Source organism: Parus major, chromosome 5 (genome assembly GCF_001522545.3).
Source record: "Parus major isolate Abel chromosome 5, Parus_major1.1, whole genome shotgun sequence".
Taxonomy (NCBI): domain Eukaryota; kingdom Metazoa; phylum Chordata; class Aves; order Passeriformes; family Paridae; genus Parus; species Parus major.
Window position 1 is genome coordinate 7,212,947 of NC_031774.1, and position 21,418 is coordinate 7,234,364.

Genomic DNA, 21,418 nt, shown 5'->3' on the forward strand with positions numbered 1-21,418 from the left:
CTTCCCTCCCCTCTCCCCTTCCTTTCCCTTCCTCTCCCAGATCACAGTGAGCAGGAGGAGCTCTGGGACACAGCAGGGAGATTCCTTCCTTCCCAGGCAGCCTCTGGCAGGCAGGTGAGGTGGAAGTGTCACTTGGAAGGGTGCTGGCAGTTGTGACCAGCCTCTCAGTGTCCTGTTTGTTGACTGTAATCTTAGTGCACAATGGGAATATAACAAAGTTCCTGGAATATTCATGGAGGGAGCTGTAAAGGACATCATCCCTCACAGAGGAACTGAACTGAAATTACAGCACTAATTAACCTTTCATTTATTCCCTGATTTATGGTATAACACGAGTTTTTGCAGGTGAAATAAAGATGCTTTTTAAATGAATCATGATGTTCTTAGTTTGGCTCTTGTAGATATCAGGCAAAACACGTTGTCTGAAAATGGAATGTTACCTCACTTCCCAGGAGGAGGATGAATAAAAGTCATGGCTGGGAAGAGATCCCACCCACTTCCCAGTTCCTTGCCCTCGAGGTTTGGTTGCTTTTGGAGGTGCTGTTGCTCAATCCTGATCCTTCCACCTTACAGGAAAGCAGGAACTGCCTGAAACAGAGAGATCTGTCTGGTTTTGGCGGAGGGTGATACGGGGAAAGGGTAGAACTGTCTTCTCCCAATTACTCTGGAAAAAGCCACTTCTGAAGGACCTGGAACAAGAAGAGTTTCCACTGATGTAAAGTAATGGTGATGTCACTTTCTCTTCCTATTCCTGGGCCTTTCTGTGCACTGGTGCTTCTTATGCTCAATGTGGCTGTTAAAACACAGATTCTCACTCTCCTTCTCCTTCTTTTCCAATCTCTGCAATTCCCAGCTGTGTTCCCATCCTTGTCACTGCAGGCCTGTGAAGTGGCTGTGTGACAGTTTAGGTTGAAATAAGTTTAGGAAATGCTCCTTTCTCTGGATTGACCTGCTTTCCTGGCCTCTGAAATACAGCAAGAAGGGATTGAACCCTTCCCACCTGAGGAATTTTGTAATGATGAAATTTTTCACCACAGCAAGGCTGGTAATTTGAAGGAGAAGGGTTTCCAGCAGAAAACTCTGGAAGTGGATTTGGACTCTCCTTTGTGAGGCTTACAACCTCCCTGTTCATCTTGAAATGCTTTATATTTATATTTATGTGGAGGGAAGTAGGGCCTGGTGACTCTAGAGTAGATCAGAGTAAACATGGGCAGGGAATAAAGTGGGAATTTTTCCAGGCAGAGTCCACTGCTAGTTAAACCAGGCTGAGGCAGGGATACAGGCACTCAGGAATTCCAATAAAAGCCTGGTAGCTTTTTTTGCATGGTCATGCTGAGCCTGCTGGTCTTGGTTGAACAAAGTTCCCTGGATTAAGTAACAATGCTGCAATTCTGGCTTCTTTTTTCTTCTTAGTCAGAGACTCTGTTTTCCTTGGTGACCTCAGAGATATCCTCGTGGTTTTGCACCCCTCTGCTCCCTCCCAGGCTGTTGTTTCAGCTGGTGTCAGCCCATTGCTCAACCTGTACCTCCTGACTGGAGAAATGCTTTGTCAGAGAACTCTTCCCTTCTGGGCCTGAACATCCTCCCTGTTCTTCAGGGTCTTGGCATCTTGGTGAAATTCTCTGTGATTACCCTTTGCCCTCAAGTCGCTGAGCTCCTCCATGTATCTCGTAACTCTGGAGCTTTCAGACCCATCCAGTGGCCAGGCCAGCCCTAGAAACTGGTCCAAATTCTGTTTTCTGCTAAGTTCATGGCCTGCAGAGACCCTCTAAGGGGTCAGTAGGGTGGCTGGAGACAGGTAAAAGAGACAAATGAAATGTGTTGGTCTTTGTGTGAGGAGCGCAACCTTTCTGGCTGCCGGAGTGTTTTATCTTCTCTCCTCTGAGCCTGCTGTCCCTTCTCAGAGGCTTTTAGAAGGAACCAAGAGCACCAACCACCAGACAAGGAAGGGCCTTGCCTGTGCTAAGTACGTGTGGAGTGGAAATATTATTTTTTTTTTTTACTTGTTAGACTGGAAAGTTCCTGATTTGAGTTTCAGTCTTGGTCATCGCTGCCTATTTAGACAGGTTTGTGGCCATGCATGACTGAGCAAGCTACTCATCGAGCAACTGGGTGGAAGATTCCTGAGGCCAGGCAGAGCATTCCTCTGGCTGCTGTCTGAGGGAAGTCTGAGGGCTTTGCCTCCACAGCTTTTAGTGGGAACATCCTCCCAGGACACTGACCACGAGCCCAGAAGGCCAAGGTGTTCTGCCTGGGGTTAAGGGCCCTGCCCAGTCCAGCAGAGCATCTGAAACAGCCATGTGTGATTGCTGAGGGGTTCCTGTGGCTGCCCTTATCTCCCTGTCCCACAGAGTGGGTGGCTTCTTTGCCACCCACTTTTCTTGCTTTACTGCCTGCTAGAAATGCTGATATCTGTGGGCATGGCCCAACATCTGCTGAGCTGAGCACAACCACTTCAACGTGGTCCTGAAGTCCAACCCGATTTAGAGTGTCACAGCCATTTTTTGCCCCAACAGAGATGATTTTCCCTGTTTTATTTCTCTCTGTGCAATTTCCTTGCTTTTTTCCCCCCAGCTCGTTCAGTGTGCAGGGAAAGCACCACTGGATCTCTTCCCCACCCTGAGGAAGGAGCTGTGCCCAGCTCATCCAGATGTGACTTTGCAGGACAACACACTTCAGCACTGCCTGGCTGCTCCACAAGCAGCACACAAAGGATTAGGCCAAATTTGAGCCCCTTGAGCTGCTTTTCAGTATTTTAACTTTTATACCAAGGGCCTAAACATGGCTTAGGAGGAAGTTACACCCAGCAGGAAAGGTGGATGTGGCTGTGTAACCTGTGGAATTGTGGCTGCACCTCTGCATGAACCACAGGAGTGTATTCATGTCCCCTCACAGCACAGCACAGCAGGAATGAGCTTTTCCTAGAGAAAATTCTCCCTGTGCCTCACCTCTGCTGAGAACATCCCTCTACATCAATTTAATCCCTTCACTTCATCTGAATAAGCCATGGAATGAGTTCCTGGAGAGACCTGCTCAGCAGTTTGGGGGTGGCCCCCCACCCATCCTGCCCAACAGAGATCAGCCATGGGCCACTGCTTGTTTTTGTGGTGTTTTATCAGGCTGCTGCATGTCCTTTAACTGCCAGCTCCTTGTAAAAGCTTGTTTCTTCTCCTCATGCTTGAAAGCATTTGCTGCTCATCCCTTCTTGGGTGGCTGAGTATAAAAGCAGCTTCCTCTGAGAGATTTAGTGTCTGCTCAAACTCAATGCTGCACACTAAATCCAAGGAACACCCTTTTGCATCCTCACAGAATTATCTGATGGCTTCAGGAGGGACAAACCTGTTTGTCTTTTTGATTCCTAAGTAAAACTTCTTAAAAAAATATATATATTTTTCTTAAAAAAAACATTTCACCCACATATCTAGAATCAAAGCTGCCTGGTGATCCATGAGAGATTGGACACTCACCAGTGCTTTCCAGGGGAATTCATGCTCAGAAAGGAGGTGATTTTTTTGGTGTATTGTGAAATTTCCCTGTACTTGTTGACTTTAGATTGGTGGTCTATTTGCAATTTTGGTACAGTATTTGAAGAAAAAGTTCAATACAACAGAAGCAGGACAGGAATGATCCCTACCCCCTTGTTTTTAACATTCTGTGAATCTGAAAGAGGGGAAAAAAAGAGGTGGATGGCACCACGGGAAGATCATGACAGTAGAGCAAATAGTGTGGGTTGTGGCCTGTGGTGTAATGTCAAGATCAAACTTATTGTGGCTTTTGCAGCTTGGCTAATCCATGTTGTGAAAGCTTCTGTACGTGCACCTGGGGCACAGACTGCCTTTGGAATCAGGGATGGAGCTTTCCCCTCACAGACAGTGGAGTCAGTCTCAAAATTAGTTTAAAAAGGGATGATACATCCAAGTAAATTTGCCAGATCCTTCTTCTGGCTATGCTTGACAGAATTACTGTATTATTAACATTGTTCTTCCTCACTCTCTTGGCTCTAAGTGTATTTTTACAAGGCTTGTAAAAGAAATAAAAATAAATTAACGGATATTCTGGGAAAATTAGAGAATTGCAATCTCCTACAGCATTTTGTTTAGACTGTGTGTAAAAATACTCCAGAGAGAAAAAATCCTGTGTCACAACTTAGAAGTTTGTCTGTCTAAAGGAGGTTTTATCCCTCCTGTCTACAAAATCTTGTAGTACAAAGCTACAGATTATTCTGCACTTGGGACTTTTTCCCTGCTTAAAAACAGCTTTGTTTTCTGTTTCCAAAGCAAATTTCCCAGCAGAACTTCAAACATTCTTTGTCTGTCTCCCTTTGGAGAGTGTTTCCAGGAACCAGCAGCTCTGTGTACCCCAGTCATTTGCATTCTGTGCTGTAAGTACCCAGAGAAAACTTGTTGCCTAAATCCCGCGTTTCCCACTTGGAAAAAATTCAGGCACGTAAAAGAAATAAACTGAAAAGTTTGCACCAAGTGTTTCGCTCAAGGAGCGACAAGAAGGAGTTTTCAGTTAAACTCCCAGAGCAAGTGGAGCCCAGATGTTTTTAGTAAATAGTTTTCAAAACTCACAGTTGAGATCAGTGTCAAATTTCCAGACACATGATGAACCTTGGAGCCAAGTTTAGGATTGCTTTTGTGTTTACATAAAGCCTGGAAGCTGAAATTGACACTGAAATTTGTGGATGTAGTGGAGGTTCTTCATAACAAATATTTGACTGGATGCAATTTCTCTTATTTACAGGACTTTGAGCTTTAGGGAAAGAAAAAAAAAAAAGGTTACTGTATTTTTGTTGATCTTACATTTCAGGCATGTTCAGCACTTTCTTGCTCACTGGAACAGTTGTTGATTTTTAATTGGGATCTGTTATTATTCTGGCCATTAAACCAGCACGGCAAAATGGAGGTAAACCATTTCTACAGGTGAGAAATGAAATTTGTGCATTCCTGGGCATTCTGGCTCTCTGCTCGCACCAAGGCAGCCCTCTCGCTGAAAGATTAACTGGATGCCTAAGCCACATGCCAAGGCTTTTGCTCAGGGATTCTATCAGCAAAAATGTCTCAGAATTTAATTTGGGCAAGTATTGTCCAGTATTTGTTTAGGAGTCCTGTTTTCTGCCCCTTTGGAAAGCTCATGCATGAGAAGGGCACAGGTAGAGTCAGGATAAATTATATTAAAGTGGGGGTAGGAGTCATGGAAACTTCCCCTTCGGATGTATCTTGGTCTCTGACCTAATAGCCTTCTGTATCATATGCAGACACTCACCAAAGAAGCTCTGATTAGTTTTGCATGCTTAAAACTCAGCTTTACTATCCCTAAATTGGCAGATTTTGAGGTCTGTGCCCTGTGTACAGTAGCTAAGCTGTAAACAACAAGAGCGTTTGCTCCATTGTTTCTGATGGGATGTCATCCAAGGGAAAACAGGGATTGTCTTCAACAATTTGAAGCTTGTGTAGGCAGACAATACACTGTTTTTGCCTGTGGGCAGCATGAACATGCCTCTACTTCAGCCCAAGAAAGCAGCTGAGAGGGACATGAATTCAAAATCCACACATGTTGCCGAGAAGATGGGACAGGCCCTGGGCAGCTGGGAATGTTGGGGGATAAAAAGGCACTAAAATAAGGGCAAAGATTTTTTTCCTAAACAGTAAAGATTTTTTTTCCTAAAGAGCTTTACAGGCATTCTTGGAAAGAAGCCTGCTAAAAGCATCACCTTACTCAGGCTGGGCTTTCCATCAAGTGACTTCCCTGCGAGGGTGGCGAGGCCCTGGCACAGCTTTCCCAGAGAAGCTGTGGCTGCCCCTGGATCCCTGGAAGTGTCCAAGGCCAGTATGGACGGGGCTTGGAGCAACCTGGGATAGTGGAAGGTGTCCCTGCACATGGCAAGGGTGGAACAGGATGATGTTTAAGGTCCCTTCTAACCCAAATCATTCAGGGTTTTTATTATAAATGCATTTTCATGAAGAGCAGCACAAGATAAAAGGAGGCCTGAACCCATCCATGAGGATATGAATAATGGAATATTTGATATGAATAAAGGAATATGAATTAAAGTCGAAATTAAAACAGTAATTTGAGACAGGAAAGATCTAGGAATGGCTGAACCTAATCCCATATGAGAGCAGAGTGGTGAATTCTTCACCTTGGTTACCAAGACATGACCCCCATGGCTATGCAATCCCGTGTTTCCTCTCCTGCCCACATAAATCTGCTGTCATCAAATACAATGTGCATTGTGCAACTCCAGAAAGCAGAATTTGGGACTTCCCTAATCCTACTGACGTGTGGTCACGGGTGGCACAGCCTGTCCAAGCTGCAGAGGAAATATTCCCATAACAAACTTTGCAATTATGGAGGTTTGTTTGATGTTCCTGTTGTGAAGACAATCCACTGTGAGCACATTAATAAAGAAAAAACAAATTTAAAAAGAGTCTGCCCAGCAGCTACAATTTTTTTTTTTTTTTTACATAAGCATTTATGTGGGAGGAGAACAGGAGATTTGAAATGTACCTGGCAGCCTGCTGAGGCATAGGTATGACCCACGTTATGTTATAGATCTTAATTACTTATGATGGTTAACCGACAGGAGCAGCAGAAAACCCTGAAACAAAGGGAGGCCGAGGCTCCCTTTTCCTCCAGGGCATTTGGAGTGTCTGGAAAAGTGCTCTGGTGCTGCCCTTTACCCACACACGGGCACTTGTGCAGTCACGCGTGGGACATCCCAGAGTGCCGGGAAGGGTCAAAGACCAGATAAAAATATGTAGAAAGAACTGGTGAGAGGAAAACAATTATTTAATCTGAGTTTATGGTCTGAGTATATACAGGAAAAAGTATTTAATCTGAGTTTGGAGGCTTAGTCCATAAAGGAAAAAATATTTATTCTGAGTGTACAGGCTCAGTAAATTGTATTTCTGATGGATTTCAGCAGGAATGCTGACTTTGGAAAAAACAGGGTTGAACATTGACTTGGGAAAAGCCAAGATTAGGGCATTCAGTGCTATGGGATGATCTCAGTTTAAGCAGTTTCTATTCCGTTGTAATCTGATTAAAATTTGAGAAAGCAGAAACTAAAAGACTCCAGTGCTTGTTGTAAATTTATGACTGAACTGAATGACTGAAGAAACCGGTTTATTGAAAATAAATCGTGGCACACACCGAGTGACTGGGATAGCACTAAAAGCAGCTGAAATAGTAATTGCATTAGCAACAGGTTCAGTTTTTGACATTTGGCCTACAATTTTTGCATTTAAATTGGATTTTAGGAACTTTTTGTTCTCACAAAGGGGGTGGTCAGACATTGGCACCAACCGCCCGGGGCAGCGGCGGAGCCCCCGTCCCCGGAGAGATGTAGGATGTAGAATATAGGATGTGGGACACGGGTTAGCGGCAGGTTTCGCACGTGGTCGAGGGGAAATGGCCGGATTTGGTGATTTTGGGGGAATTTCCCCACACGGCCCATCCCATGATGGACGCCGCTCCCGCGGCGGGAACCGGGGCGGTGAGCGGGCCCCACCCCCGATGTGGGCGTGGCCTGGGCGGGTGCTGAGTCACGCCGGGCCAGCAGAAGGGCGCCGGGACGCCCCGCCCCTTCCTGGGGGCGTGGCCTTCCGCGCGGAGGTATAAAAGGCACGTCGGCGGGCGGGTAGCCCTCACAGCGCGTCGGCGGCGGAGCGAAGCGGGTTCCTGCGTCAACAGTGCTTGGACGGAACCGGCCGCGCTCGGGCCCGCCGCGCCCCCCTTCCCCAACTCCACCGTCTACATAGTCACCGCAACACCCACCGGAGCATCCCAGCCATGGCAGCGCCCCCCTCTCAGGTGCGCCAGAACTACCACCAGGACTGCGAGGCCGCCGTCAACCGCCAGATCAACTTGGAGCTCTACGCGTCCTACGTGTACCTCAGCATGGTGAGGGCAGTGGGCGCGGTGAGGGAAGGGTCCTACGAGGGATAAAGAGGCTGCACGAGGGCCTTGCCCAGCGGGGGGTTCCTGGGTGCCGGGCGGTGCCTGCGGGCCCAGCTCCTCCTCCTCCTTTTTCTCCACCTCCTCCTCCCCCCCCCTCTCTGCCTTCAGGCCCGTCTGGGCCGTCCCCTGGGTGTAGGTGAGGCCCTTTTATCTCGCCTGCTCCGCGAGCCCTGCGACCGTTGCCCTTGGCGGCCTCGTTATCGGCCGCGCTCAGCGCCTCGCCGCCGGCTCTGCCCTTGGGGCCGGGCTGGGTAGCGGGAGGTGCCTAAACGAAGCCTTTGGCACCTTTCCCGCAGGCGTGCTCGCCTCCTAGGCTCGGGTTTTCCTTCAGGAATCAGTAGGAATCCGTGGTTTCCTCGGGCCCTGTGTTTACGTGCTTCCTTTGGCCCGAGGCGCCCGTTTTAGCCGTTCCTGACCTCTGTGCAGCAATCGTGGTGCTTTGGGCGTGATGGGACACAGACTTCCTAGTCACGCTGTGCTGTGTTTTGGCACGTATTTTGTAGTTTTTTTTCTCCGTTAATTTGTTTCTGAGCCCTGTTTTGAGCTTCTGTTGTTTGGTGATAGTGGTACACAAGCACCAGTGCCTTGCCTTGAACCTCCAGGCCGCTGGTTTAAGAGCAGAGAATTCTGTAGTAGGTTGGTAAATAATTGGCAACTGATACAGAACTTTCCATTGAAGCCTGGTAATGACTCTGAAGGAATAAACAAATTGTTTGATAGATTTTAACTGCTGTTACAGGATTTTTTGGCTTTCAGAAAAGGAGTTGCTGTTGAATTCATATTGTAGTTGAATTTTTCTTGTATTTTAAATATTACTTTTACTTCCCCCCCAAAAAAAAGTAGAAAGTGTATTCCTTAGTCTAATCTCTAGAAAGCCTAGGGGAGCAAAAGAGCTTTTTTGCAGAAGTACCTAAAAGTTCTTGGCTCTCTCTTACCTGGTGTTGCAAGTCAAGACCCTGACTTGCAATGTGATCATTGTAAACAAGCTTAGGCAAACAAAGGGAAGATTCTCCTTGAAAAAAAAGGCTTTGCAAGGCTGAAGCTTAATGCTTCTCAGAACAGCTATCTGTGGGCTTTCAGGGTTTTGGTTTGTTTTTTTTGTTTTGGTTTGTTTTCTCAGAACTGAGCCAAGGACACAAACGCCATTCATTTGTGCCCTTGGTAGGGATGCAGGTTAAAATTTAACCCTAGCTGGAAGGTCAAATGATATGAAGGGGAGAGTAGTTCCACACTGCCTTGCTGGCCTGGGCTTGGACTGCAGCCATCCTGAAGCAGAGGTTTAAAGCCTGTGAATTTTTATTTTTTTTCAGTCCTACTATTTTGATCGGGATGATGTGGCCCTGAAAAACTTTGCCAAGTACTTCCTGCATCAGTCCCATGAGGAGCGGGAGCACGCTGAGAAGCTGATGAAGCTGCAGAACCAGAGGGGTGGACGCATCTTCCTGCAGGACATCAAGGTGAGTGTGGGTGGAAGGGGATGAATTTTCCTCTGGGTCCTCCCCAGAAGAGCAGCAGCTGACACGGGAGAGGCACAGTAATTTGAGATATGGAGCAATTTGATTATTTGTGCTGATTGACTAATAAAAAACTACTTCTTGTGTAAGGAGGTGTTGAGCCCCAGGTTGTTTGCTGTGGGATGAGGGCAGAACCAGAAGACAACTGGTTCATCATCATTAAATTTAACACTGAGCAGATGTGCTCTATGCACTGTTTTGAGAAGTGGGACTTTGAGGGTTTGCTTAGTTCTGTTCCCAGGGTGCACCTCAAATTTTTGGCTTTGCATAAGTGCCTAAACTTGGTCTAAATAGGCTTTGAGAGTGATCTAAAGACTCCACCCTGCTGGTCTGTGGGTTCTTATAGAAAACATGTCCTGTGCTTTCCCCTTGCAGAAGCCAGACCGTGATGACTGGGAGAATGGCCTGACTGCCATGGAGTGTGCCCTGCACCTGGAGAAAAACGTGAACCAATCACTGTTAGAACTGCACAAATTGGCAACCGAAAAGAACGACCCACATGTAAGTGCATGCTCAACATGGCTGTCCAAAGATGTGGCTTTAGGGCTGAGCTGTGTGTCCTTGGAGTTGTTAAAGGTGAAGAAAGGTGTGAACCAGGGGTGCAGCCCTTCCAGACACCTTTGGTGGGGTTATTGCTGTCCTTCCAGTAACATTTTTAAGGTGGCAGGGACTTGATGTATTCCCTCTGAAGTGTCTGTGAACAGTCTCTATGGAGACCGTTTCTGAGGGGGTTGAGTTCCATCTTTGTAAGGCTTTTTGTCACGAGGCTTTTTTGCCACAAAATTCCAGAGTTGCTTTGGAATATGAAAAGCCCTGATGTTTCAGAACACTGTCTGAAAACATGTAGTTCTCAGATGGAAGTTTTTGGCAAGGCTGGATTGAGGTTGCTTAATATTAGGAAGAGATTAATATGGGTGAGAATCCCAACACTCTGGGGAGTGTCCTGGCTAAGTTAGAGGGACTTTTTAAAGCAAAACCAGAGGTGTAAATCTTCACTGCTGTGAGCTTGCTGTGCAGTGGGGGTGTGTCAAGCTGCTCAGGACCTTGGCTAATGCTTCCTGCAGTGAGGAAGAGGAGAGGCTTCCTGAGCTGCCTGGCTTTTCAGGGTTCTGGAGCAAGTGAGCTTATGTAAGTCTGGCTCACTTTGATCTTGTTCTGCAACAAAACTAGAGGCTGCTTCCTCTCAGCCTGAAAATTCTGCATCCTCTCCTTTCCTTAGAGAGCCTCGGTAGGATTTCAGGCCTGAATTTAAACCTCTGGTCTCCCTTTACAGTTGTGTGACTTCATTGAGACCCATTACCTGGATGAGCAGGTGAAAGCCATCAAGGAGCTGGGTGACCACGTGACCAACCTGCGGAAGATGGGGGCCCCCAAATACGGCATGGCAGAGTATCTCTTCGACAAGCACACCCTCGGGGACTGTGAGAGCTGAAGCCTTGCCAAGAGCCACGCTGTGGGTTTCAGTGGGACTCCTACTTACTGTCCAGCCGTGCATGCAGCTTCAGCTATCTAGATAAACAGTTCCATACTCTGTACCAAATATTCTCCCCTCTCTTTGTGTTTTATGTACTGCCCTCCAGCCAATAAAGTGACTTGGTTCCAGCTGGCTTTTCCTGTTTAGTTTGGAGGGGGAGCAGGCAGCTGTAGTGAAGGCTGTGGGAGGTCAACTTGTTGTGTGACATGGGGGCTTTGCAGCTGCTGCTGAAGGCAGAAGTACGAAAACCTCTGGTTTCTTTTAATTCCTTGCAGGGAACTGAAATGAGGAAATGAAACCAAGGTCCTGGGCTTGAGCCTCACTTTTATTTTCTGAGGGTGGGCAGTAAAAAATGAGCTGAGTGATGTCTGCTGCCATCCAGCATTTCTCTGAGCACCGTCAGATCTGTGGTGGCAGACGTGAACCTTCGGAAGGAAGCAGTGTGCTGGGCAGATGCTGCAGCTGTCTGTGCTGGCAGGCCCTTGCCCTGCCTTATCCCAGTACTGAAAAACACTAGCCAGGCAGGCCTGGAAAAGGCACTGTGGGTCTGCATTGCAAAATATGGGATTTTTTTCAGTCCCTTACTTTTCCCTGAAGTATCTTGTTAGGGAGTGCAAGTCCTGCCTGAGGAAGGACTCAAGCTCTCATTCTTGCTGTGAGGAGGAGCGAAGTATCCACATCAACTGTGCTCCTATTCTGGGCTATGCCTGGCTGGTACCTGCAGTCTTTAACACTCAAAAGTCTTGTTCTTTTGCTACAGTTGGGTTTTTTGGTGCTTTTGCTCTTGTTGCAACATGGATTGTGCCTGCTACTGTAGCTGAGGGCAGGAGCAGCATGTCCTTAGTGCTGGTTTCAGCCCAGGCTGGGCTCCAGCTGCATGTTCAGCACCTCTGTTTGGGTGAGGGCCAGGATAAGGCAGGTATCCCATGGATTCCCCTTTAGCTGTACTGGTCCATCTGCTCTTCCCCTGGGCTTTCACTGGCCTCCAGGATCACCTCCATCAGCCCCACATAGTCACCCTCAGCTAGGGAGATTCCAGAGTCATTGGGGGATGGACTCTCTGCTCTCCTGGGCTCTTTGGGAGCTGGGGGATTAGTGTTTACATTCCCAGTGTCTCTAATGTTTCTGGAAACCTCTGGGTGCTGGTCTGGAGCGCTAGCTGCATCTTCCAAACTCAGGCTGCGAGCCTCAGGGCTCAGGTTGCCCTTGTGGGACCTTTCCAGCGCTGGAGAGGTGACTGGAGTGAAGGAGAAGCAGAGGGTGGTGCTGCCTCCTGGGGTTTTGTTACTGGGGGTGTGAAAGGCACTGGAATGCTCTGAACTGGGAGTGGCTGAAGCCGTGTTCTCCAGGTTTAGCCAGGGTGGGTGTGAGGGTTTGGAGCTCTTCAGGCTTTTGAAGCTGCCTTGCTTCTCACGCTCAGGGGGCTCTGGCAGGAAGGGGAATTTGGGACTGTTGGATGCTGTGGACTGCGCTCCTGGGCTTCCCGTGGTGGCAACTTCCCTGGAGCTGCTCTTTCCTTCTTCTACTGTCACAGCCATGGAGTCGGGACCTTTGCTCCGTTCTGTTGGCCAAACAAAGGTTTCTTTTGCAGCAGAACCCAGGGAGCTCTGGCTCTTGTCCATGTCACTGGCCCTGGAAGGGGAGGCATTGACAATGACATCCCGAAGGGAAGTGGAGCACGCAGCGATGCTGGAGAGCGCCGGTGGCTTCTTGCGCCCTTGGCGTCGGGAAGGGAAAATCATGGGGATGGAGCTGATGGGTGTCTGTGGAGCACTGTAGAACCCAGGCCTCTCATAAAAGGGGGTGGACATGAAAGCATCAAACTCCCTTAGTTTTCCCTCTTCACTGTCCCACTGCTCCTGGGAGTCTCCCCTTGGCTGATTAATGCCACAAGGGCTTCCGGCCTTCCCCATGTCCTGGTAGGTATAATGGGAGAAGGGCGATGCGGGATCTCCTCGCCGGCGCAGCAGGTTCATCCGGGAAGAGGACCTGGAGAAGTTTGGGGACTGGACACCCAGGAGGCGGCCCAGATGTCCCAGCAAGGGAGTGGAGTGGTTGGCCTCCTCATTCTCTTTAATCTGCTCCAGGGGCTGGAACTCCATCTCTTCCTTCTGCATGCTGGGAAAGGCAAAGTGGACTGTTACACAGCCATAGAGGGAGGCGAGGGATCTCCTGGAGAGGCTGGCAGCACTGGGAATTATTCTGCCAGTGGCAAGCCTCTCCCTGTACTGCCATTAGCACGCCAAAACAAGCATGCTCATCACGCAGGTCAGTGAGGAAAAGAGGTTAGATTTGTCCTTTTCCTTGGAAAATGCTGACTGTTGTGGATGAGTCTAAAAGCTCCTCAAATGTAATGTCCTGCACAAGACCTGATGCAGGTGTTGTGACACTTTGTCCCTGCACTCACCTGATGTCAAAAGTGGAGCCCAGGAAGGATGGGCGCTTGTATTCGGCAGTGGCTGCAGTGTAGGGTGGTTGGGGATCAGGCTCATTCCAGTATAGGTCCTTCTCCAGAATGGGTAAATCCTGGTGCATCTCATCCACTGCCATGAGGGAGACCTGTGGGGGACAGCAGGAATGTCACACGGAGTGAGCAGCCTTTTGTGTGCCTGTTATCGGGGGACAAAGAAGCACAGTGCTGGTGGAAGTGGTGCAGCACGGAAGCCAGGCAAGTGGCTGGGGTTGCTGTGGTTTCCTGTCATTTGGGTTGTTTCTCACACAGAGATTTGATTAATTGGAAGGAAAATGGTGCTGAAGGAGACAGGAAAGCAACAGGCTCACTAGGACAGAACAGTGGGATATGTGGTTATTGCATGGCAGAAAGCATAGGAGGCAGTTTTAGATGGACACAGGGTAGGAAAGCAAGGAGGGGAAGGAATGACATGTCATTCAAAGGCAGCTGAGGCCTGAAATGAGCAGCCTGGATCCACCCTGTGTGCCAGAGCATGGACTGCAGCTACAGTTGGCCTCTGTGTACAAAGATTGCCAGAAACCCCAAATTCCCTGGTGTGGATAGGGAGGACTTCTCTCGTCTCAGGCAAGGAAGTGGGGGCAGAGGTGTTGCAGGAGAATTTGGTCACTGTCCTGCCTTGGTGTTCCTCTTCAGGTGAGGCTCACCTGGCAAATCTTCCTCCCCTTTACCTGCAGGTTCCTGTCAATGAGCCAGTTGGCTTCAAAGTCATCATCATCCTCCCCAAAAGGGTTGATCAGCTGCTCAGCCACCTGCATGTGGAGAGCACACAGCAAAGGTCACCATTGTCATCCCTGCCCCTTTCCCTGCAGGGAGAAGTCAGGTGTGATGTCCCTTGAATTCCAAGACCTGTTTTTCCTCCCAGAAAAGGGGTGGGTTAAAAGTGGAGGCATCACAGGGGCTGGGAGACACTGGAATTTATAACTCCCCCTGGCTCACACAACTCTCCTGCAACTGAAGGAGCTCCTTTTTTCCCCCTCTAGTAAGGACCAAAGCCTAGGAAAAGTGCAGCTGGTGTCCAGAGTGAGGCAGTTGGAAAATTAGAAAGTCCTGAGAGAGTTTCCTCAGCCTCTCTTGGCTTCCTGTTGTTGCCCTAGATCAAAGAACACAGCTGGGTTCCTGGTGAGCTCACACTGGGAAAAACCCTTGGCTGGGTCAGATTCCAGCTCCAGCCATGTTTTCTTGGACTTACCTTTAACCAGCCAGCATAGAAGAAGAATTGCAGAAATGTAAAAACAGGCACAAAGAGATCCAGCTCATGGCCAGGATATGCTTTCTCTGGATCCAGGAATTGCCTCCCGATCAGACAGGCCAGGAAGAAGCTGTAAACAGCCACGGTCACCACCTGGGGAAGGACGCCAAGGGACACACCAGGGCAGCGTGAGTTCCCAGCATATCCCTGCAGTTCCACCCCACACAGCTCCAAAGCCAGGCTCTGTAGCCTCTGGAAAGCCTTGGATTTGGTTCTGACAGGCTTTTATGCTGGAGGATGCATTTCCCTGCAGAAAGCTACAGACATTCCCTTTCTCTCCAACTTTTACCTACCCTGTGTGCTGTCCCTGGAATGATATCTGTGCAGGTGTCACAGGCCAGTGGCAGCAGCAAGCACATGACATCCTGGATGGGCTGGAAGCTGTCTCATGACTCAGTCCATGCTGGCAGGCTGCTTCCAAGTCCAGGAAGGGAACCCTGGCATTGCTATTTGTTTCTTCCTTCCTGCTCCTCGTGCTGAGCTTTTATTAATATTTGCCTGCTTGGATTTCAGGCTGTGCTGAGCTTTGTGCTTTTCCCTGTCATCACAGGACTGGAAACTTCCCCTTTTCAAGTTAAGAGTAACTAAGACTCTCACGTGGTCCCTTGATACAAACAAGGGGGTTCAAAACAGGAATATACTTTCCCAACATGTTCCCCATTAACCTCCAGCCCTGCCAGAGCAGCAGCAGCAGCTCCTGTTTCATGGTGAAGGGCATTCCTGTTATCTGAGCAGCTGGATTGTAGGAGACAAAGGAGCAAGGTGGTGCCAAAGTGTCTGCCTGGGCTGATAAACAGCTGAGTACATGCCTGGCACAACCTTCCTGGGATCTTGCCCAGGATGTGATCCCTGCAAGGTGGTGCAGGGAGTGCGTCTGTGTGTTCTTGTGTTTTCCATGGATCTATGTGGATTTGTTACCCCTGGACAGAGGTTATTTCTGGAGAGGTGGATGTGTCTGAGTTAGGGAAAGGAGGCTGGGCTGGGCGTGTGCTGAGCTACCAGTGGAAGAGAGATGATGTGTGCATGTGGGGATGAGGGATTTAAGAGTATCCTGCATTTTTCATGGATGGGTTAGGTATGAAGCACTTCTACAAAGATAGGCTGAGAGAGCTAAGGCTGTTCAGCCTAGAGATGAGAAGGTTTTGGGGAGGCTTTGGCTTTCCAGTACCTTAAAGGAGCTTATACAAAGGAGGGAGAGCGACTTTTTACACAGGCAGATAGTGACAGCACAAGGAACAATGGTTTTAAACTGATGGAGGGCAGGTTTAGATTAGATATGAGGAAGGAATTCTTAACTAAGAGGGTGTGAGCCCCTGGCATAGGTTTTCCAGAAAAGCTGTGGCTGCCCCACCCCTGGAAGCGCACAAGGCCAGGTTGGACAAGGCTTGGAGCAGCCTGGTGGAGTGGAAGGTGTACTTGGATGAGCTTCATGGTCCCTTCCAACCTAAACCATTCCAGGATTCCAGTTGTGGGTGTAAGTGGGGATGTGCACGGGCAGTGGTGGAGCAATGAGTGTGGGGATTCCTTTCTCACCTGGGTGTAGACCAGGGGGATGCTGATCCAGTCATATCCATAGAGTTTCCCACACTGGCTGCGCAAGGTGTTGAGCTCCTGCAGCAGGGAAAAGGGAATGGCATGTCAGGATTACTTCCCATCTCCTTGCAGAGCCTCTCCAGCACCACTGTCCTCCATTGCTCCAGCCCTTTCCCTTGTGCTTATACCTTCTCTGGTAGGGGAGCTCAGTCTCAGCCTTTGAGGAATTCCCTGCTGAGTGTCTCCCCCTGAGCCCAAGATCCCTTCCTAGCTTGCTTCACAGCAGAGTTTCTCCTCACAAAATGAGCAGCCAACAGGTGAGGCAAAGAATGGCCTCAGGAGCAGCCATTTCTCTCTCCTGTCTATAGACAAATACCCCAGGAGGGAGATCTCCCTCTCTGTGGGCAGATGAATTCTGCTCCAGGCAACAGAAACCACATGACTTTCTCTGCACATGAATACCAAGAAGGATGAGCTGCTCCAGAGCCTTTTTCTGTGCAGCTGGGCAGGGATTGTTGCCAAATCTTGCCTGTGTAGCAGGCATTGCCCAAAACTATCTCAGAGGTTTTAATAAAAATGTTTTCTACAGGGCCTCAGTTGTTGAGTATGTTTTTGACCTCTCCTAGACTTCCAGATACATTCTTCCTTGTGGCTTTTCATCTGGATTCCAGAAACCTCCACTGGCATTGGCTGTTCTGGAATGTGTCAAGGACCTGCTTCACAGGTACCTCCCATTGCCCAGGATCTCAAAGACCTGCCTGTCCCCTCTGTCACTCACATTCAGGATGCCTTGGAGCAGCACGCTGTCCCGGATCCTCCCGTCATTCCTCGCCTTCACAGCCAGATTGGAGAACCACACGCACGGGATCCAAAACTTGTTGTGGGGGGAATTCAAGCTCTCAAACTTCTTGTGCTCTTCTGGTGTCATGAGACCTGGATGGGAAAGAGCAGATGGGAGAAGGACAGATATAGAGGGCAGGAGGAACTGATCTGATCCGGTCTGAAATGAAAACATCTGGATCTCAGGTGGATGCCTTGGCTCTCCCTAAAAACCCCAGTAAAGACTCAGAACTTGGGGAGTCATTCAGAAGGACAAGTCTCCTTGTTAAAACATTCAGTCATGGAAGGGGGATAATGGGATTTCACTTTGGATGTCAGAAGCATATCAGATCAGAGGCATCAGGGAGGTAAAGCGCTGCTGAGGGTGCAGCTGCCTGGTGTCCATAGACACTGGTTGAGAATGGGATAACTTGTGTCCCTGAAGTGCCTTTTCTTTTTGGGAGGCCAACAATATCACATCTCGGTGGATTTCCAAGGGAAACCAGACAATGTGGGCAGAGTGGGAACTGCTGCACCTTGAGGAACATCTCCCAAGAACATTCAGAGTGCCCAGCAGTTAAGCTCAGAGGCTTGGGGCTCAAATTCCCACCGGCCTAGAGGGAACAGCACCACCCCATTTCCAAAGAACCTCTCCCAGGGGCCCCTGCCCCTAGAGGAGCAGCGAGGAGCAGTGCTGACCTGCCCTCACAACGTGCTCCATGCTGGGGAAGCGCTTGTAGACAGCGGTGCTGACGGAGCGCAGGATCAGCACGCTGACCAGGTTGCTGTAGCGCATCAGGGTGCGGCGCAGGAGCCTCCCGTACTCATCCTCCCCATCCACGTTGCAGGACACCAGGTTCATGATCCGGTCTGGCCATGGGATGCTCTCGTACTGGGCCCACCAGCGGGACACCACCAGGGCCACGTAGAAACCTAGAGGGGAGCTGAGAGAGTCAGGCATCTGAAAAGAGCTTCTTCCTCCTGCTCTGTCTGCTCTCCTTCTTTTCTGCTCACACAGGGATGGGTGCAGGAATGTCTAGAGGGGAATTCAGTCCTCTGTGCTAAAAGGAGTCTGGATTTCATACTTTGCATCATAGGACCAGAACAGTTTAGGTTGGAAGGGACCTTAAAGATGATCTCATTCCAACCCCCTGCTGTGGATAGGGACATCTTCCACTAGACCAGATTGCTCAGAGCTCCATCCAGTGTGGCCTTGAAAACTTCCAGGGATGAGGCAGCCACAATTTCTCTGGGCATATCTGGTGCCACTTGGAGCTTGCCCTCCTGTGCTGGGGGACATTCACAGCTGTGACAATAAAAGATATTTCCCACTTGAGGAATTTTACAAAGGCAGGGAGAGGCAGTTGCTCTGCCAGCAGAGCTCTGCTGAACCAAGGAGAAGAAATGCTGTCCCATTCCCCTCCCTGCTGGATTCCAGACAGCTCCTTACCCAGCACGAAGGATACAGGGATTAGCTCGGCGTAGCTGTTGCAGTACAGCGCCAGCTTCTCAAACATCAGCCTTTGGCTCTCGCTCAGAATGAGCCTAAAAGGGAAAAACAGAAGCAGTTCTCCCTCTCCCTTCTCTTATTTCTCCCCTTCCCTTCTGGGAACAGAGTCTGGCAAGGGCCTGACCAGCAGGATCCCAGCCCCAATCCTGTGTTTCTCCTGTGTCCTGCCCCAAGCCAGGCTGTGCATGTGAAGTTGCTCACCTGTAGATAAGGCTGATGGTGAAGTAGAGCGAGATGAAAATCAGGAACTCGGAGTAGAGCAGTTTGTAGATGCTGCCTTTCCATTGGAGCAGGAGCTGGGAGAAGGTGCCCAGGCGGGCATCAGCCACACGGTTGGTGTAGGTCACTGTCATCACAGCTCCTGTGCAGGCACACAACAAGCAGGGCTTGGAGTTTGAGCAGGAGGAGGACACAGGGACACCCCAAGTGTCCCACCAAGCAAGATGGAAAGGAAGGAGAAAACATAATGAGCTGAGATCAAAAGCCAGGTAAGATGGAGGCAGTAGCACAGAGAAGCAGGAGGCAATTGATGGCAGGCAATAATTTGATGAGTTTGCCATCTTTTCTCTGTTCTTGAGCTGGTTATAGTGACCAAGGATGTTTCTAGTGTTTGATTTTTGTCATCATTCAAGTGGGGCTGGTTGGTTAGAGAGGACTAAGCCCACATGCCACCCCCTTCCACAAAACACTTGTGGTAATCTCAGGGTCATAACCTCCAAAGTTTATGCTTGTCCCAGTAATTTTCTAAGTATAGTTTTTGTTCTATATATATTTCTGTAAACCTAATTGCTGGGAAACATCTTCCTGGAATACTGCTGAGAAAAAAATCCCCAACCCAAAGGAAAGGAAAAACCCCAGAAAAATTTCTTGGGATTAATCCAATTGATGAAGGCATCCCAGCAAGGATAGCTGTCTGTGCTCTGCTGGTCCTAGTCCTGCAGGCAGAGCAGCCCTCCCTGTTGGAGATCTGTGGGATGGAGTTTGGCCAGGTCCTCTCCTTCAACCATATGTTGCACAATAATCACAGTCTGAAAAAGAGGCATTTGGGCTCCTGAAATGCTCCCCAGACATGCAGCATACCCATTTCACTTCTAGTCTAAGTTGCATAAATAATTCTTTATAATCAATTAATAATCAGACTCATAGTTGCATAAACCTGAATTTATTTCAAAAATACCCCATCAAACAACAAGACACCAGTGTTATCCATGCCAGGCAGATTGGTGAATAATTCCTTGGGTTAGAAATAATTATCCAGTGTGAAACTATTGGTATTTCTGAATCCTAACATGTCACTAGGCATTGCTATTTAACAGAGGTAATAATGTTAATGATTATGGGCCCCTGGGCTCCTCCCTGAGTGATGGGGATAAAGAAGCACTTCAAGGGGCAGTTCACACCCTGAAGCAGCTGAAGGCAGGTAAGTTTGGGCCCATGTTCCTCCTTTGTTTCTTATTTAAGCATCCCAGTGGAAGATTTACACTTAGGTGGGGACAACTCAGGTCCCAGTGAGCTGCTGCTGTGAAGAAAACCAGCAAAGTCTAGATTTTCGGCTATTTCAGCCAAGCAGCATCTTCGTCCAGGGTTTGGTTTTTTGATGCTGCTCCTCCTTTGGGTTTCCCTGTCATCACTCAGGTCCCTGAGTCTCCTCTTAAGGGTGATATAGAGGAGCAGAGCTGTCCCTGTCCCCAGCTGCACAAATGCCCATTTCAGTAAATCCTTGTATTCATTCCATATGGATTTCTGGGCACAGAACTTGGAAGAGTGGATTTTAACTGCCCCAGAGGTTGCACACATGGGCTGTCCAGAAGAGAAAAGCATGCCCAAAACCCCATACATTTTTGGGGCCCCTTACACAAAGCTGTATCTTTTCTCTGGGCTTTGGGGCTCGAAAGCGCTCAAGGAGATTCTTTGTTGCGTAATTCAAATACAGATTCCATTTTTTACCAAAGAAGGAAAACTCCAGCTCTTGTCCATGTAAATAATGGATGTCGCCCACCTCTACTCTGTTCTGCTCCCATGTGGGATATGGGGCTTTTCCCAGTGCTTTTCCCTCCAGCCCTGAATGGTTAAAGGCACCTTTCTGCCCACCTGCCAGCCTGTGCTGGGCTGCCCTGGAATGTCACTGGGCAGCTGGCACGTTCCATTTGTGGCTGAGGTCTGTGGGAGGTGGCTCACTGGCACACTGGAGTCGGGATGGGCAGGAAGAGCCCACACAGGGAGCTGCTGCCTGCCACTGCCTGCATCCCCTGCTCATCCCTCTGGACTAACAACACACCTGGAAGTCGACTGACCTGAAATTCAGCTGTGGAAGCCCACAGCAAGCAAGATTCTGGGACATCAGGTGCAACAGCCACCACAAACAGACCCGAGCAGGTATCGCAAAGACAATGAGCAGGCAATGAGCAGACAGAGCAGAGGGACAGAACCAGAGGAGGTCACGGATAGGCAGGAAGATGGATCTCTGTGGGAGAGAGCGATCCTCCCGCTGCTGTTAGGAGGACCAGATACTCACAGTCATGGGCTCCTGAGCCGTGCTGGAGGCTGGGGAGGTTTGGTCCTGCACGTGTCCCCGCTGGGTCCTTTGTGGCCCGGGCCACCACCCGCCTCCTCGTGCCCCCTTGGCTCATAGGGGGATTGGACCTGCCCCACACGGTGTGCTAAGGAGCCTGAGACCCACTTGGGAGCTGCAGCCGGTCACTTGATGCTGTAATCCCTCCTCATTACAAAAGAGACTCTGTTGTCTTTTGCCCTGTTCCCTCCTAATCTTCTGAGTAAGCCCTGCGTGTTTATAGAGGCGGCCGGAGGAGGGGGAGGCAGGGCTGGCTGCTCCGCTGCTGCTAACTCCTGGCACAGCCATGGTGGCTGCCAGAAGAGAGGC

The 21,418-nt window shown here is 49.2% G+C and overlaps 2 protein-coding genes and 3 long non-coding RNA genes across 5 annotated transcripts; 3 read left to right on the forward strand and 2 right to left on the reverse strand.

Moving 5' to 3' along the window:
• LOC117244554 lies at positions 1–4,907 on the forward strand. The gene is made up of 4 exons (XR_004497902.1): positions 1–114; positions 574–720; positions 4,278–4,381; positions 4,813–4,907. It is a non-coding gene; the product is annotated as an uncharacterized LOC117244554 (long non-coding RNA).
• On the reverse strand, positions 284–1,414 carry LOC117244556. Its single transcript, XR_004497905.1, has 2 exons — positions 690–1,414; positions 284–588 (listed from the first exon to the last, which is right to left on the reverse strand). It is a non-coding gene; the product is annotated as an uncharacterized LOC117244556 (long non-coding RNA).
• A 2,712-nt stretch (positions 4,908–7,619) lies between the features above and the next one.
• Positions 7,620–11,081, forward strand: LOC107205408 (ferritin heavy chain). Its single transcript, XM_015629739.1, has 4 exons — positions 7,620–7,908; positions 9,276–9,422; positions 9,855–9,980; positions 10,753–11,081. Exons 1-4 carry the CDS (start codon positions 7,798–7,800, stop codon positions 10,909–10,911), a joined length of 543 nt encoding a protein of 180 aa, XP_015485225.1. The 5' UTR covers positions 7,620–7,797; the 3' UTR covers positions 10,912–11,081.
• A 757-nt stretch (positions 11,082–11,838) lies between these two features.
• On the reverse strand, positions 11,839–21,286 carry LOC107205398 (bestrophin-1-like). Its single transcript, XM_015629723.3, has 10 exons — positions 21,053–21,286; positions 18,739–18,898; positions 18,478–18,572; positions 17,727–17,960; positions 16,987–17,141; positions 16,209–16,286; positions 14,616–14,768; positions 14,095–14,175; positions 13,361–13,512; positions 11,839–13,071 (listed from the first exon to the last, which is right to left on the reverse strand). Exons 2-10 carry the CDS (start codon positions 18,888–18,890, stop codon positions 11,892–11,894), a joined length of 2,280 nt encoding a protein of 759 aa, XP_015485209.1. The 5' UTR covers positions 18,891–18,898; positions 21,053–21,286; the 3' UTR covers positions 11,839–11,891.
• Positions 14,733–17,116, forward strand: LOC117244557. Its single transcript, XR_004497906.1, has 2 exons — positions 14,733–14,803; positions 16,835–17,116. It is a non-coding gene; the product is annotated as an uncharacterized LOC117244557 (long non-coding RNA).
• Positions 21,287–21,418: the final 132 nt, after the last annotated feature.